General features: G+C 44.0%; 1 protein-coding gene across 3 annotated transcripts in view; it reads right to left on the bottom strand.

The window, feature by feature from the left end:
- Positions 1 to 17,634, bottom strand: part of smyd3 (SET and MYND domain containing 3) — a 194,312-nt gene that overhangs the window by 159,578 nt on the left and 17,100 nt on the right. For 2 of the 3 annotated variants that reach the window (XR_004202780.1, XM_020500909.2), the window contains exons 2-5: positions 16,040 to 16,103; positions 14,952 to 15,059; positions 14,542 to 14,596; positions 8,909 to 9,045 (exon numbers count right to left, since the gene is read on the bottom strand). Coding sequence is in view for 2 of the 3 variants with exons in the window: in XM_020500909.2 (XP_020356498.2) it covers positions 8,909 to 9,045; positions 14,542 to 14,596; positions 14,952 to 15,059; positions 16,040 to 16,103 (364 nt within the window). In the remaining variant the exon portion in view is untranslated. Of the gene's footprint in view, positions 1 to 8,908; positions 9,046 to 13,519; positions 13,575 to 14,541; positions 14,597 to 14,951; positions 15,060 to 16,039; positions 16,104 to 17,634 lie in introns of all 3 variants that reach the window. The other variant, XM_031788326.1, reaches the window with a different exon arrangement.

Below are 17,634 nucleotides of genomic sequence, written 5' to 3'. Positions count from 1 at the left end.
CTCCATGGAGAAATTTGTACAATTCCAGGAAATTGGCTTAAAAAGGCAAAACAAAAAATTATCTACACCACCATTATGGGGGCCTCTAAAATACAGCCACGCAGACTGGCCAACGTCAGCATGCGGAACTACTCAACCAAAGTCAATACTTTGTAGAGTCACCTTTTGCAGCAACTACAGCTGCAAGTCTCTTGGAGTATGTCTCTATAAGCTTGGCACATCTAGCCACTGGGATTTTTGCCCATTCTTCAAGGCAAAACTGCTCCATCTCCTGCAAGTTGGATGGGTTCCACTGGTGTACTGCAATCTTTAAGTTATACCACAGATTCTCAATTGGACTGAGGTCTGGGCTTTGACTGGGCCATTCCAAGACATTTAAATGTTTCCCCTTAAACCACTCGAGTGTTGCTTTAGCAGTATGCTTAGGGTCATTTTCCTGCTGGAAGGTGAACCTACATCCCAGTCTCAAATCTCTGGAAAACTGAAACAGGTTTCCCTCAAGAATTTCCCTGTATTTAGCGCCATTCATCATTCCTTCAATTCTGACCAGTTTCTCAGTCCCTGACGATTAAAAACATCCCCACAGCATGATGCTGCCACCACCATGCTTCACTGTGGGGATGGTATTCTCGGGGTGATGAGAGGTGTTGGGTTTGCGCCAGACATTTTCCTTGATGCAGCTCCTTCAGGGTTAACTTTGGTCTCTTTGTTGTCTCTGATTAATGCCCCCCCCCCCCGTGCCTGGTCCGTGAGTTTTGGTGGGTGGCCCTCTCTTGGCAGGTTTGTTGTGGTGCCATATTCTTTAAATGTTTGAATAACGGATTTTAAAAAATGGTGTGCCGTGGGATGTTCAAAGTTTTGAATATTTTTGTATAGCCCAACCCTGATCTGTACTTCTCCACAACTTTGTCCCTGACCTGTTTGGAGAGCTCCTTGGTCTTCATGGTGCCTCTTGCTTGGTGGTGCCCCTTGCTTAGTGGTCTTGCAGACTCTGGGGCCTTTCAGAACAGGTGTATGTATACTGAGATCATTTGACAGATCATGTGACACTTAAATAAAGTCCACCTGTGTGCAATCTAACTAATTATGTAACTTCTGAAGGTATGCGGTGGCACCAGAACTTATTTAGGGGCTTCATAGCAAAGGGGGTGAATACATATGCACACACCACTTTTCTTTTATTTACTTTTTTTTAAACGTATTTTTTTAATTTTCACTTCACCAATTTGGACTATTATATGTATGTCCATTACATGAAATCCAAATAAAAATCCATTCAAATTACAGGTCGTAAAGCAACAAAATAGGAAAAACACCAAGGGGGATGAATACTTTTGCAAGGCACTGAACAATACAATGATGAGGCTTAATTTTAATGGGCAGTAGGACATGGGTAAGGGAAGGTAGTATTATTAAGATGAAGAATGATTAACTAGTGCTCACACACACAAACACACCAAATAAGGCTCTCTGCAACTGAGTGGAATCTTAAATGGGGCATTTTACAGCTAAAACCCACTAGCCTTTCACCAGAGCCTTCTACCACCCACCCACCCACACACACACAGCTCATATAAAGTGCCTATACACGGAACATTCCAAAAACATGGTACCTAATCATATCTTTAAAACATGTTTTCTTAGCCCTCCTTCCCTCTTGCCCCATCCACCTATGCATTATTCATCTACTCTACCCATTCCAGCAGGAGAGAGAGAAAAAGAGACAAATGGGGGGAGAGAGAGAAGAGAGAGTTAAAACAAGAGAGTGGGCTCATACCTGAGAACACAGTGCCCCCTGTTAGTGGCATAGAGAATGACAGGCTGCATTACAATACAGGTTACTAGTACAAGGTCACCGTAACACTGATGTCATGCCTCTTCAACATCAGGAGGCTAAAGAAATGTGGCTTGTCACCTAAAACCCTCACAGATTTTTACAGATGCACAATTAAAAGCATCCCGTCGGGCTGATTCACCGCCTGGTATGGCAACTGCACGCAACCGCAGGGGTCTCCAGAGGGTGGTGCAGTCTGCCCAACGCATTACCGGGGGCAAACTACCCACCCTCATGGACACCTACAGCACCCAAAGTCACAGGAAGGCCAAAAAGATCATCAAGGACATCAACCACCCAAGCCATTGCCTGTTCACCCCGCTATCATCCAGAAGGCGAGGTCAGTACAGGTGCATCAATGCTGGGACCGAGAGACTGAAAAACAGCTTCTATCTCAAGGCCATCAGACTGTTAAACAGCCATCACTAGCACATTAGAGGTTGCTGCCTATAGGTATAGACTAGAAATCACTGGCCACTTTAAGGAATGGAACACTAGTCACTTTAATAATGTTTACATCTGGCATTACTCAGCTCATATGTATATATTGTATTCTATACTATTCTACGCTATCTTAGTCACTTAATAATGTTTACATCTGGCATTACTCATCTCATATGTATATACTGTTCTCTATACTTCTCCAGTATCTTAGTCCGTTCCGCTCTGACATTGCTCATTCATATACGTATATAGTCTTAATTCATTCCTACATAGATTTGTGTGTGTGCTCTAGGTCAGTGGGGCGAGAAGGAGAGGTTGATGGGACAGCGGAGTGGCATAATTTCCTCTCCCACAGGAAGTCACTGTGGAACAATGCACATCGCCTTGGTCCCGATGTGTGTGTGTGTGTGTGTGCAAACTACTACCTACGGCCCTCAGCTCTCTGAACGTTTTCAGTGTCTCTTCATTGAGAGGATTTAATATCAGTGAATTATCATGGTCATAAGCCTAGCATTGGCTACAACTACATAATAATATGATGGTGTATTGCATTCATGTTACATTCAGCTACTATCAGGTGAAGTTTCCCTCCCTATACCGAGGTGCTACCTAGCACCTGGGATCAAATGACAGGGAGGCCAGGGAGCAGTGTTGCTCAGCCTGCGGTCTGGGGGCCACTACCGGTCCCTAGGATAATGCTGAGCGGTCCCTGAGATAGTCAGAAGCCTGACACTTGTTTAATTAGATCTATAGTGTTAGATGTAATATAAACCCAAGGAGGAAGGGCCATAGCTTGCCTGTTCCTTTCCCAGAAAAGACCATGGCAGTCCCTGGAATAAAAAAAGGTTAAGAAACACTGCCACGGAATACTGGACATATCATAATAAACTATGAGAATTAGTGGTAATTCCATGGAGCTGAAACAGTGTAGTATTCCATCCAACAGCCATCATTCCCAGGTGCTGTGGTTCTCTCCTACTGTCAACTCCACGTTCCCATAATGGGATTATCAGGAATACTGTGTGTGCTATGTATATGATTTTGGTGGTCTGCCGTATGGCCATTGACCTCAATGACCTCAAGGGTAATTATGAGTGTGTCTGCACTGGCCCTCCCTCAGGCAGCCACACCCACACACAATATTATTATTGAATGACCAAAGGCAATATTCAGCCTGGGGGAAGAGAGAGATGAAAGGAGGGAAAAGTGAAAGGGAGTGAGTGATGAGGAGGAGTGTCTCAGACCTGATGCCAACATATGTCACACGTATGTTCAAAGGGCAAAGTGCAAAAGGCCAGACACCACGCGCACATACACACACACACACACACACACACACACACACACACACACATCTGAGTGGGTGGTCTCTCTCCCCGACTCTCCAGCTCTCTTTTTCTCCCGGGGTAGATGGATACAGACCTGCCATTTTCTGTCTGCCACTTCATCGCTCTCTCCATCCATCTCTGGTTCACCCTCGCCAAGTATGAGATATCAGTTATTGACCAAAACCAAAATAAGTCTGAGCTGTATGTTCATCCAGCCAGCACCCCATTGCATAGGGTAATTTACTCCGTTTCTTCAGAAACTAAAAGAAACCAAGCAAGTCAAAGAAGAGCTGAAAGATTCCAACAGTAACAGAACCTTACAGAAGAATATATTCTATCTGTGCTCATGAATGCATGAGGAGTATTCTGTTTCAATAACTCTCACACACACACAATCTCTTTCTCTCCCTCTCTCCTGCTCCCTTTCTCCAGGGTGACAACCAACCCTTGCTCCACAACTTTAATTAAACGAGTCGATACTCCTCTCTCGATCGCTCTTTTCCTCCCTCGGAATGTTAGAGGTCCCATCGGAGCATTCCCGTTTAAAAATCAGGGTTTTCCAGTTCTCATCTCCACAGACACTTTTTCTATCCCACACTAATTGGGAATTCCTCCTCCACACCAGTCAAGGCCGAGGATAATTTTGACTTAATAACGAATAAATAAATACAATAACAGTGAAAACACACACAAAACACCCACTTATCCCAGAGTGTGTGCATGTGTTATCCCAGGGCCGGTGTGAATCCTGTTTGATATTGAACTATTCGTTCGGGGAAGAGACTACACTAAGTGGAGAAACAGCCCACTCACTCATTTGTAATGGAGATTATACCTTCCTTCCATGATGCCTAATCAGACCAGTTCTGTCCGCCTGTCGGTCTGTACCGCTCTCCCTTTTGCATTATGTACTATAGGATGTGGAGTTCCACAGAAGGACTCACTGTAGAGAGCGTCTTTGTCTCTCTCTGACACACGTGTTTATGTTTGCTATTTGAACAGTGATGGTTATCAGAACCAGGTCTTGGTGTGAGATGGTTTATAAAGACAGAGATGGGCCCAGGAGGCTAGCTAGCCATGTAATGTTAAACAGCTGTTGCTTTTTATAACAGTTCATCTCACACACAACCTAATAAAAACACACAAATGTACATTCACACAACAGTTGTTTGTGCGTCCCTGACAAGACCATCACCTTAACTAACCCCCTCTCTGGTTCCAATTCTAGTCTGGGATAACACACAAAATTCTAACAAATCACGCAACTGTAAATAAACACTTTAAACAAGACATTCATTTAAATGCGCTCGCTCACACACACAACAAAAAACAGATACATTACACACACACACACACCTAGGCCTGACTAGAGAAGTACATGAGTGGAGAGCAGCTGCAAGTTGAAGACCTGGGAAGAGTGAGTTCCGGTTTCATGCTGAGAAACACAACGAGATCATCAGGAATACCAGGAACACACTTTAACTGTGTACAAAAACATACTCTTTACAAATCAGAGGGGCGTACTACGACACGGGATAGAGGAGTTTGACGAGCTAGCTTTGGTAAATTCTGAGTTCAACTCGGGAATAACCGTTGACACAAAAGTGGATCACCTTTTAGCCAGTGTCATGGCTGTCCTGTGAGGATCACATTGGGTCAGATCAGTTTGGTAATGGCTGACAGTAACCAGACCTTCTCACCCGCAGAGGGGAGGAGAGAACTGGTGTGTGGATTTTGACACCTCCTCACCCGGTCGTAATTAAGCAGGAGAGGACTCTCGCTCTACGCTCCGATATTGCCTAAAAGAATGTCTTGTCTCCAGACTTTTGCCCACCCAAAACTATAATGTCCAAAAAAGTAGATAATGGAACAATAATTCTAACAAAGAATGTTCTGAATGGTCAGTGGGGAGTTATAGAAAACTGATGTCACATTGTTTTTAATTTTGTGATGTCATTAAAAACTGTATGGACAAAATACTAAATTGAAAAGGATACCCCCTTTACCTGTCAAGTTTCCATCCAATGCGTTGTGCATAGGATATGAAAAAATGAAGTATTTTTGTTATGATATTTTTTAGGAGTCATAAGAGAACTTCCAATCATATCCTTTGCACATTAAGTAGCCACGCCCCGAGTGAGGTCAGAAAACGTGTTAGACGGAAGGAGACGTCCCCTTTGGCCAGTGTGCATAAAAAGCCTTGGTAACAAAATTAACTTTAGACCAGAAAAGCGTGGCGCAATAGCTACATGTCTGAAATGGTTGGAACTTTGAACCTCAACACAAGGTGAAGAAATAAACTCACCTTTCTTTAGAACAGGAAAGACGGGGAGCTGCAGCCCACGTCTGAAGTGGTCTAAATCCTGACTATCAACACGAGGAGGAAGAGGCGTAAAACTCCCCTCAGACAATCACTGGTACAGCTGATTAGCTGTCCTGAATCAAATATCTCAAACTCTTCAAACCATCCCATCCTACTACGAGTCTCAAATCACCGCAGTACACTACTCTCCTCACCGCACTGGAACCATCATCACGACTGGCTTATCTTCAAATAAGCAGCTTCTGTAGTTATGTTCAGGACTACACAACGGACAAGATCACCCACACGTAAATACATTTATGATTTCTTATTTCGAACGGGCGGCGGGTTCGTGTGCAAACTATATGAGTGTGAGAAAATGTATCCACGATAAGTGTCTCTTTCTTACACCCCATGTCGTTGGGTAAAATGCCATATTGTGTCAGTCCGCTAGGGACCTTTGTCTCATGTAAAGGTTGTATGTTTATTCTGTGTTATTATTTAGTTAGCCAGTAAATAAATAATTAAAACCAATTGTTGCAGTACTGAATCATGAGCAAGGCTGTGGTTTTTGCAGAAGCATGTGGCTATGACTGTCAGAATGAGGATTTTATAAGATTTATAAGATGACTGTTTATCGATGTAATAGTTATACCTTAGAGTTTAATTCAGATGGTGACTCTTTAAAACAACCTCTTCCATGGTGCCCCAAATCCTAATGAGTTAAGTGTTACATGATTAATTTAAATTGGATAACAATTAAACATTGTTTGTGGCTTAAATAATTTATGAATATAAAGTCATGACACCTGGTAAATTTCTATGGTAACGAAACCTTCGAACGTAACCTGCTCTGGAGCAGGCTAACTCCATTTTATCCTAAAAATAAGAGTCAGCCTTGAGTTGAGGACCAATCAAATCAAATTCCCTCCCTCTCGCAAAGAGTGCACCATCATTTCCTTTCCAAATGGTCCAAATGGTCCAAATGGTCCAAATGGTCCATTCTCCGGACCATTTGAGGAAGACAATTGATTAAACATTTTATTAATCAAATTACTGTGTTAGAATATGTTTATTAGGTATTTTTTAATCATACTTAGTGGACTGTTTATTAGGTACACCACCCCGTTCATGAAAATGGTTAAAGCAGGCTGACCGGCATCAAGGCATTCAGTTACGGTTCGATTGAACGATAGAATTGGCAAAATGAGTGACCTAAGCGGCTTTGAGCGTGGTATGATAGTCGCTGCCAGGCGCGCCGGTTCCAGTATCTCAGAAACGGCAGGTCTCCTAGGCTTTTCAAGCACGACAGTATCTATGGTTTGCCGAGAATGGTGCGACAAACAAAAAACATCCAGTCAGCAGCAGTCCTGTGGGCGAAAACAGCTCATTGATGAGAGGCAAAAAAGGAGAATGGCAAGAATCGTGCAAGCTAACAGGCGGGCCACAAAAAGGCAAATAACGACGCAATAAAAACAGTGGTGTGCAGAACGGCATCTCGGAACACACAACTCGTGCCCGCGGATGGGCTATTGCAGCAGACGACCACACCAGGTTCTACTCCTATCAGCTAAAAACAAGAAGCAGCTCCAGTGGGCAAGTGAATCAACAACACTGGACAATTGAGGAGTGGAAAAACATTGCCTGCTCCGACGAATCCCGATTCCAGTTGGGTCATGCTGATGGCAGAATCAGGATTTGAGCCCATGGCCCCATCCTGCCTGGTCTCAACGGTACAGGCTGGTGGTGGCAGTGGGGAATGGTTTCCTGTTACTCGTTAGAGTCCTTGATACCAATTGAGCAATGTTTCCATGCCCCAAATAATTCAGTCTGTTCTGGAGGCAAAAGGGGTTCTGACCCGGTTCTAGATGTACCTAATAAACTGGCCACTGAGTGTACAAAACATTAGGAACACCTTCCTAATAGCGTTTGTTACCCCCTTATGCTCTCAGAACAGCCTCAATTCGCATGACACTTTTTTTTATTAAAGTGAAACACATCCCATTCATCTCTAAAGAGAGCCCTTTTTTCCAAGGGACTAGCTATGTGTGTGTGTGTGTGTGTTTGTGTGTATGTGTGTTATCCCAGGGGCAGTGTGAATCCTGTCTGAAATTAAAAATGTCATTCAGCAATTTTTGTCTGCCTGTCTGTCTGTCAGTCCAGCCGTCTGACGGTCTCATTGTCCGTCGGTCCATCCCAGTCTGTCCACCCCACCCCCTTCCTCTCTCCCCTTAACTCACCTTCTCTGTCCAGGAACTCTGGACTAAAGTTGGACTGATTTGCATTATGTAGATGTGGAGTTCCACAGAAGGATTCACTTTAGAGAGCATCTGTCTCTCTCTGACACACGAATGACGCACACACACACACACCTGTATGTTATCAGAACCAGGTCTTGGTGTGAGATGGTTTATAAAGACAGAGATGGGCCCAGAAGGCTAGCTCGCCATGTAATGTAAAACAGCTGTTGCTTTTTATAACAGTTCATCTCACACACAAACGTATATTCATGCGACACACACACACACACACACACACACACACACACACACACACACACACACACACACACACACACACACACACACACACACACACACACACACACACACCTGATTAAGAGACAGAAACAGCCTAGAGAAGTACATGAGTGGAAAGCAGCTGCAGGTTGAAGACCTGGGAGGAGTGAGGTCCGGTTTCATGCTGAGAAACACATTGAGATCATCAGGAATACCAGGAACAACACACTTTTACGGTCTACAAACACACACCATTTACACATCAGGCCTGCTGGGAATCTTTTAGACATATGTGAAGGTATGACCAGCCCATCAACAGCGCAGAGAAACAGTCTGCAGTGAGAGAGACTGGGTACTATAGTGTGAGCCCTGCCTCTTCACTACTTCATCTTGTTTCACATCATTGGGACAACACAACGTTCTGTCTGTCTGTCTCACACGCATGCAAGCCACACACAAACACACAGCTGCAGTGATCTACCTTGGCCAGCAGGTTGAGGGGGTCCACGGCGGGTAGTTCCTGCATGATGTTGGGGACTTCCTGTTGGATGTAAAGCTGGAGCATGGAGCTCAGCTGAGACAGACCCTCCCTCCTCTCCTCTCCCATATCACACAGGTCTGTATAGGAGAAAGAGCGGTCAGTGGAGCCTCACGAGCACAGTGACACGGTCGGTCTTTGTTTTCGCATTATTCATATTTCCTGCTAAGTAATCAACATGAAAAAAAAGAAATCTATGCTATATTTGTTGCTGAGAGGAAGACCGGTAACGATCCACACAGAGAGACACAGAGAGGTACGCACAACATTGGCTATCCTAGAAGTAACTACTACAAATGACAAATATGACCTGATTCAGAATGGTGTCAACAGTATATCATGAAAAGATCAATATTTCGTGCTATAGTAATGTGTTGAAGTATATTACAAAATGTTTATACTTATGCGGGCCTTATTATCATGAAACGAATGATGTAAAATAAATACAAATCAATCACCACATCAGAAACGATCAAAATATCTGTTGTCTATTCTCTATGGTCCAACTCCAGTCCTCCAGTACCCCCCAGTACCCCCAACAGCACACATTTTTATTGTAGCCCCCAGACAAGCACACCTGATTCAACTTGTACACTCATCATCAAGCCCTCAATGAGTTGAATCACGTGAGTTTGTCAGAGGCTACAACAAAAATGAGTGCTGTTGGGGGTTCTCAAGGAGCAGAGTTGGGAAACACCGGTCTAACAGGTTTCTGTTTAGTGACGAGTGCTGTTGGGGGTCTCAAGGATCAGAGTTAGGAAACACCGGTCTAACAGGTTTCTGTTTAGTGACGAGTGCTGAGTGCTGTTGGGGGTCTCAAGGATCAGAGTTGGGAAACACCGGTCTAACAGGTTTCTGTTTAGTGACGAGTGCTGAGTGCTGTTGGGGGTCTCAAGGATCAGAGTTGGGAAACACCGGTCTAACAGATTTCTGTTTAGTGACTAGTGCTGAGTGCTGTTGGGGGTCTCAAGGATCAGAGTTGGGAAACACCGGTCTAACAGGTTTCTGGTTAGTGACTAGTGCTGAGTGCTGTTGGGGGTCTCAAGGATCAGAGTTGGGAAACACCGGTCTAACAGGTTTCTGTTTAGTGACTAGTGCTGAGTGCTGTTGGGGGTCTCAAGGATCAGAGTTGGGAAACACCGGTCTAACAGGTTTCTGTTTAGTGACTAGTGCTGAGTGCTGTTGGGGGTCTCAAGGATCAGAGTTGGGAAAGACCGGTCTAACAGGTTTCTGTTTAGTGACGTTTAAGTCCCTGCTACAGTGTTGTTTGTGGTGGGTAAATGAATATACGTGGCTCACCAGTCCACTGTAAACTCTACAGTCTGGGATAAAACAATTCAACGCTCATATATTTTGGAACACTTGAAAACATAAAATACACAAAGAATATATGATATACACATGAGACGATCAACAACCCAAACTGACGAGCTGCAGTTCGTTAATCACAGCTTAATACACAGAACACACATAAATCAGGCCTATATGAAATGTACTTCAGCTATGGATATCACATGAGTTTTTACATAGAAGACAAGATGCACGACACAAATGACACTAGGAACTTCTCATAAACTTGAACTCTAAAATTGAAATGGAGCATACAACCCGCTTCCATGGCATACCATGACTCCTCAGATATGGTATTCTGTGCTGGGAAAAAAAAATCTGGAATACTTAAGATCTCCTGAACATGAATAGTCACTCTCAAAGAGTTTTCGAAGCGACCATTGATTTAATATTGTACTGTGTTGCTCTGCCTGCTATCTATGTGACTAGCTATACTCTGTTACGTCGGAGCTACTAACGCGGCTCCTGTTATATTTGTCATACATCTTCTCATCTCAGATCTCATCTAGGTCTTCAATCAGGGCTGTGCATTTCCTAACCAGGGGACAACCGTTAGGATTTACCCAAACATTCTACGTACATTTCTTTCTCTTAGTCAACATTTTCTTGATGATGTGCATCCCCCTGGAGAGATATCTGAGGAAAGCGCTGTGGTACCAGAGTAATCACTCCATTAAGAAATCCAACTGACTCTCCATTGCTGCGTGGGTGCTCTCCGCCACCGTGACATTACTGAAGTGCTTTCGGAAAGTAATCAGGCCCCTTGACTTTTTCCATATTTAGTTACATTACAGCCATATCATCTACAACTGATTCAATTGTTTTTTTTCACTCATCAATCTGCACACCATAATGTCAAAGCAAAAACAGGTTTGTAGAAATGTATTACAAATACAAAACTGAAATATCACATTTCCAAAAGTATTCAGACCATTTACTCTGTACTTTGTTGAAGCACCTTTGGCAGCGATTACGGCCTCGAGTCGTCTTGGTGTGCTACAAGCTACAAGCTTGGCACACCTGTATTTGGGGAGTTTCTCCCATTCTTCTCTGCAGTTCCTCTTAAGCTCTGTCATGTTGGATGGGGAGAGTTACTGCACAGCTATTTTCAGGTCTCTCCAGAGATGTTCGATCGAGTTCAAGTCTGGCTGTGTGCTTAGGGTTGTTGTCCTGTTGTTGTCAACAGGTTGTTGTCCTGTAGTCTCCCAGTCCCTGCCGCTGAAAATCATCCCCACAGCATGATGCTGCCACCACCATGCTTCAAGTGCCAGGTTTCCGCCAGACATGACGCTTGGCATTCAGGCCAAAGAGTTCAATCTTGGTTTCATCAGACCAGACAATATTGCTTCTCATGTACTGGTTCCTTTAGGTGCCTTTTGGCAAACTCCAAGCGGGCTGTCATGTGCCTTTTACTGAGGAGTGGCTTCCGTCTGTCCACTCTACCATAAAGGCCTGATTGGTGGAGTGCTGCAGAGATGGTTGTCACCTCCCTGACCAAGGCCCTCTCTCCCGATTGGTAGTTTGGCCGGGCGGCCAGCTCAGGAAGAGTCTTGGTGGTTCCAAACTTCTTCCATTTAAGAATGATGGAGGCCACTGTGTTCTTGGGGACCTTCAATGCTGCAGAAATGTTTTGTTACCCTTCCCCAGATCTGTGCCTCGACACAATCCTGTCTCGGAGCTCTATAGACAATTCCTTTGACCTCATGGCTTGGTTTTTGCTCTGACATGCACTGTAAGCACTTGAGCTCATTTTCGAGTCTCATCGCAAAGGGTCTGAATACTTACGTAAATAAGGTATTTGTTTGTATTTGTAATACATTTGCAAACATTTCTAAAAACCTGTTTTCGCTTTGTCATTATAGGGTATTGTGTGTAGATTGATGAGGAAAAACATTTATTTAATACATTTTAGAATAAGGCTGTAACGAAACTAAATGTGGAAAAGGGAAGGGGTGTGAATATCTTCCGAATGCACTGTAACTGCACTTGTGTTGACGGATGTGTAATTGTATCTGTTGCTTTTGAATTGCATTTGTTCTAATGTGTAATTGTAAATGTATAGTGTTGTATTGAGACTGACCATGTTGATGTATTGTTCCTAGGGCACCCTTGTAAAATGAGACCCTGATCTCAATGGGTTTCCCCTGGTTAAATAAATTGTGGGGAAACAAAATGAAAAGAAAAATCTTCAAAAACCATAATCTAGTGGTGGTGCCTATTATTTTCCTTCCCTTCCTAGAGGTTTCCATAGTAGGTACTTGGAGGGGTCTCTCTGCCGCCATCTTAGTTTCTGATAATTACAAGTGAAATAACCTGGGTCCATTAATACTGGTTACGGTCACCATACTGTTTCTACCATATACAGTATCTGCATGCTAGTCGACCAACATAGTCAAAACAGAGACTTCGTGATCACCATTATAATGAGAAGAATGCTTTGGTCACATCTGAGCTGCCTTGTTGACCGCTTCCTGTATATTTCATGAGGAGTGATGCTCTGGTTATATTCCCATGTTGTGGGAAGCTGCTAGCTAGACTAAGAGACTGGAAGAGAGCCACAGGTTTTAGCCAGACAAATACAATTTCTCCTTCCGCCCCTACTACTGTCCACACTGTGTCTGACACTGTCCTCATCTTGTCTAATGTCCCCATTATGTCTGACACTGTCCTCATCTTGTCTAATGTCCCCATTATGTCTTACACTGACCAAACTATATCTGAAACTGTGTCTCAACTAGGTATGATGTCCCCAATATGTCTGACAATGTCCCTGTGTCTAATACTGTCCCCACTTTGTCACGTCTAACCAACACCTGGTCCTGTAGCTGACGTTGTGTACTTCATCTGAGACCTGGGGACAACATGTAAACACCACCTGCAGATGCACGGCCATGCCATGTCCCACCCTGGCCAGGCTAGAAAGGACTTCTCCTGCTGTCTGAGTTGATGTTTGTGTTTGAAAATGAGAGATGAATGTAAAGAACTGTGGAGGAGATTGTGATTGACTCTGTATCTTTCTATATGGATATATGTTGTTTTGTTAGAAGAGAAAAAGGCTAAACAAAGTATTGAATGTCACTTTTGTAGGGGAGGTGGGAGAGACTTACGTGACTCATACTCCTCTAAAGAACACAGCCCTGGAGAAGTCTGCGATGGACTCAACTATAGGAAGAGGAGAGGGAGAGAGAGGTGGGAGAGACTTACGTGACTCATGCTCCTCTAAAGAACACAGCCCTGGAGAAGTCTGCGATGGACTCAACTATAGGAAGAGGAGAGGGAGAGAGAGGGGGAGGAGGGAGAGACTTACGTGACTCATGCTCCTCTAAAGAACACAGCCCTGGAGAAGTCTGCGATGGACTCAACTATAGGAAGAGGAGAGGGAGAGAGAGGGGGAGGAGGGAGAGACTTACGTGACTCATGCTCCTCTAAAGAACACAGCCCTGGAGAAGTCTGCGATGGACTCAACTATAGGAAGAGGAGAGGGAGAGAGAGGGGGAGGAGGGAGAGAGAGGGGGAGGAGGGAGAGACTTACGTGACTCATGCTCCTCTAAAGAACACAGCCCTGGAGAAGTCTGCGATGGACTCAACTATAGGAAGAGGAGAGGGAGAGAGAGGGGGAGGAGGGAGAGAGAGGGGGAGGAGGGAGAGACTTACGTGACTCATGCTCCTCTAAAGAACACAGCCCTGGAGAAGTCTGCGATGGACTCAACTATAGGAAGAGGAGAGGGAGAGAGAGGGGGAGGTGGGAGAGACTTACGTGACTCATGCTCCTCTAAAGAACACAGCCCTGGAGAAGTCTGCGATGGACTCAACTATAGGAAGAGGAGAGGGAGAGAGGGGGGGAGGTGGGAGAGACTTACGTGACTCATGCTCCTCTAAAGAACACAGCCCTGGAGAAGTCTGCGATGGACTCAACTAAAGGAAGAGGAGAGGGAGAGAGAGGGGGAGGAGGGAGAGAGAGGGGGAGGAGGGAGAGACTTACGTGACTCATGCTCCTCTAAAGAACACAGCCCTGGAGAAGTCTGCGATGGACTCAACTAAAGGAAGAGGAGAGGGAGAGAGGGGGGGAGGTGGGAGAGAGAGGGGGAGGAGGGAGAGACTTACGTGACTCATGCTCCTCTAAAGAACACAGCCCTGGAGAAGTCTGCGATGGACTCAACTAAAGGAAGAGGAGAGGGAGAGAGGGGGGGAGGAGGGAGAGAGAGGGGGAGGAGGGAGAGACTTACGTGACTCATGCTCCTCTAAAGAACACAGCCCTGGAGAAGTCTGCGATGGACTCAACTAAAGGAAGAGGAGAGTGAGAGAGAGGGGGAGGAGAGAGAGAGAGGGGGAGGAGAGAGAGAGATGTAGGAGATAGAAGTGGTGGAAAAACAAGAGGAAAATGGTAAAAGTGTCAAACTAGACGAGATCAATTATTTATCACGAGAACCGTCTAAAAACGAAACAACCTCTCTCATCCAGGTCTGTTAACCCTAGTAAAGGGTTGGGCTCAATTCCATCTTCATTTTCTGTGAGGATTTTTCTACTTCTGAAATGAGTTTCAAATCACTTCCTGAAATGAATGGATTGAAAAAACGGATTGACCAGTCAATTCAGGACATTGAACCAATCGTTGAGCGAGTCAGGGGAGGCGTACCAATCTAAAGATGATCCTGGCTGCCAGACGGACAGAGTCAGTGGGGATTCTGGGATGGAGGCTGCGGAGACATTTACACTCCCTCTTATGGTCCGACCATGCCCGTTTCTGGAGAGAAAACACATCATTAAAAAAATATTTTATTTGTGTTCATATGGGTAGAAAAGATATAGGAATAGGACCAGAACAAACTGAAAAGGCGTCGAGAGAATTGGAAAAAAAACTGAAGGGAATGAATTCTTGAAAATAAAAGTTAAGGCAACGTGAAGTGGAAGAGAGGGGAAATATTGTGTGCACTTTACAAACACACACAGGCAGATGTGCATGAGTGTGCATGTGTGTATGGCTGTGTGCGTGCATGCGTGTGCGAGTGAGTGGGTTGGGAAGTCAGAGGCGTTTGTTAGCGGGAAATCAGAGGTGAATGGTGACGTGTCATATCAGAGAGGAGCGGAGGAGGCTACACTAGGGTTAGGGGTTACCCTATCAGTATAAGGTCACAGTTGGGGGGATAAAAAGCACAAGTCAAATTTCGATAGGACCTCGTGTGCAATTGACCAATAAAGTGACCTTAAATGTAAAGGTTAGCGTCGATGTGAAAGAAAGATGGCTAAAAGGTGAATATACCGTGTTGGCTTGAGATCTGTGCATGTCCGATTCTAATTTACACAGAAGCAGTGTTCGCACTATACAAGACTTCTGTTGATTTCAATTTTGGTGCAACAGGGGCTGGATGTTGCTTTGCACCATGCCTGGAAATACTCTAGGGGAAACACTGCCCAGAAGGATGAGATAGATGAGCACACACACATTTGTCACAAACGCACACCTGTTGTGTAATGGAAACCAGTTTATATGGGGAGCAGCAGTGGACAGCATTGTGTCATTCATTTCATTAGGTGACATCATGTGCTGATGTAGGAATTAGGTCAGTCTCAGATGTTACACTGCACACACACACACATCCCTAGGTCTATTGTTCCCCTTCAATAGGGTTATTTCTTTCACATCCATCTTCCCTTTCTTTAGGTACTTGAATGAGTGGAAACAGCAATGGACAAAATGAGAGAACTTCTAGTTGGGCTGCTTACCTGGCAGGTGACGTCACAATACCGCGCTACCTTACACTGAGAACATCTCAGGAGGGTGTCACGCCTAAAGAGAGAGAGAGAGAGCGTGGGAGACAGAGAGAGAGATACAGGGGAGGGGAGAGGGAGACCGAGAGAGAGAGATACAGGGGAGGGGAGAGGGAGACCGAGAGAGAGAGAGAGAGAGAGAGAGAGAGAGTGCGGGAGACAGAGAGATACAGGGGAGGGGAGAGGGAGACCGAGAGAGAGAAACAACATTAACTCACAGTTGATTTGGGGAGTTTTCCCTCTGAGGCAGTGCCCCACATTCAGGGACTTCAGAAAGTATTTGTCACACCCCTTGACTTTTTCCACATTGTTGGGGTACAGGCTGAATTTTAAACTGAGATTTGTCGTCACTGGCATACACCATAATGTCAAAGTGGAATTGTTTGACATTATTACAAATTCATTAAAAAAATAAAACCTTAAGTAACTATGCAAATGTTTACTCATGAACTTATTGAGGCTTTCCATAACAAAATGGGTGAAATACTATTGACTCAAGACGTCAATAGTACTAAACCCCTTTGTTATGGCAAGCCTAAATAATGTCTTGCAAAGGCGACCTATTGAATATCTATACACCCAGTCACTACAAAGATAAAGGCGTCCTTCCTAACTCAGTTGCCAGTGAGGAAGGAAACCACAACGAGGTCAATGGTGATTTTAAAAGAGTTTGCGTTTAATGGCTGTGATAAGAGATAACTGAGGATGGATCAAAAACATTGTTACTCCACAATACTAACCTAAATGACAGAGTGAAAATAAGAAATCCTGTACAGAATAAATAAATATTCCAAAACATGCATCCTGTTTGCAACAAGGCCCAAAAGTAATACTGCAAAAAATGTGGCAAAGCAATTAACTTTTTGTTCTGAATAAAAAAAGTGTTATGTTTGGGGCAAATCCAATACTACATATTGCAGAGTACCACCATATTTATTGAGTACCTCCATATTTTCAATCATAGTGGTGGCTGCATCATGTTATGTGTATGCTTGTAATCGTTGGGGAGTTTTTCAGGATAAAAACAAACAAAAAAGGAAATGGAATGGAATGGAGCTAAGCACAGGAAAAATCCTGGAGGAAAACCTGGTTCAGTCTGCTTTCCACCAGACACTGGGAAATTAATTCACCCTTCAGCTGGACAATAACCTAAAACATAAAGCCAAATCAACACTGGAGTTGCTTACCAAGAAGAGGGTGAATGTTCCTGAGTGGTCGAGTTACAGTTTTCAATAAAATCTGTTTGAAAATCTATGGCAATATCTGAAAGTGGTTGTCTGGCAATGATCAACAACCAATTTGACAGAGCTTGAAGAATTTTGAAAAGAATAATGGGCAAATCCAGGTGTGGAATAGAGAAATATTAGTGTTGTATTTTTCATTATTTTTATATATATATTTTTTTTTACAAATGTTAGAATTTTTCTTCCACTTTGACATTAGTATTTTCTTTAGATTGATTTAATTGTCATATTTTTTTGGCAACAATTTTAATTCCAACTTGTAAAACAACAAAATGTGGAAAAGGTCAAGGGTTGTGAATACTTTCT

Source organism: Oncorhynchus kisutch, linkage group LG14 (genome assembly GCF_002021735.2).
Source record: "Oncorhynchus kisutch isolate 150728-3 linkage group LG14, Okis_V2, whole genome shotgun sequence".
Taxonomy (NCBI): Eukaryota; Metazoa; Chordata; class Actinopteri; order Salmoniformes; family Salmonidae; genus Oncorhynchus; species Oncorhynchus kisutch.
Note: the sequence above shows the minus strand (reverse complement) of the source record. Positions and strands in the feature narration are given on the sequence as shown.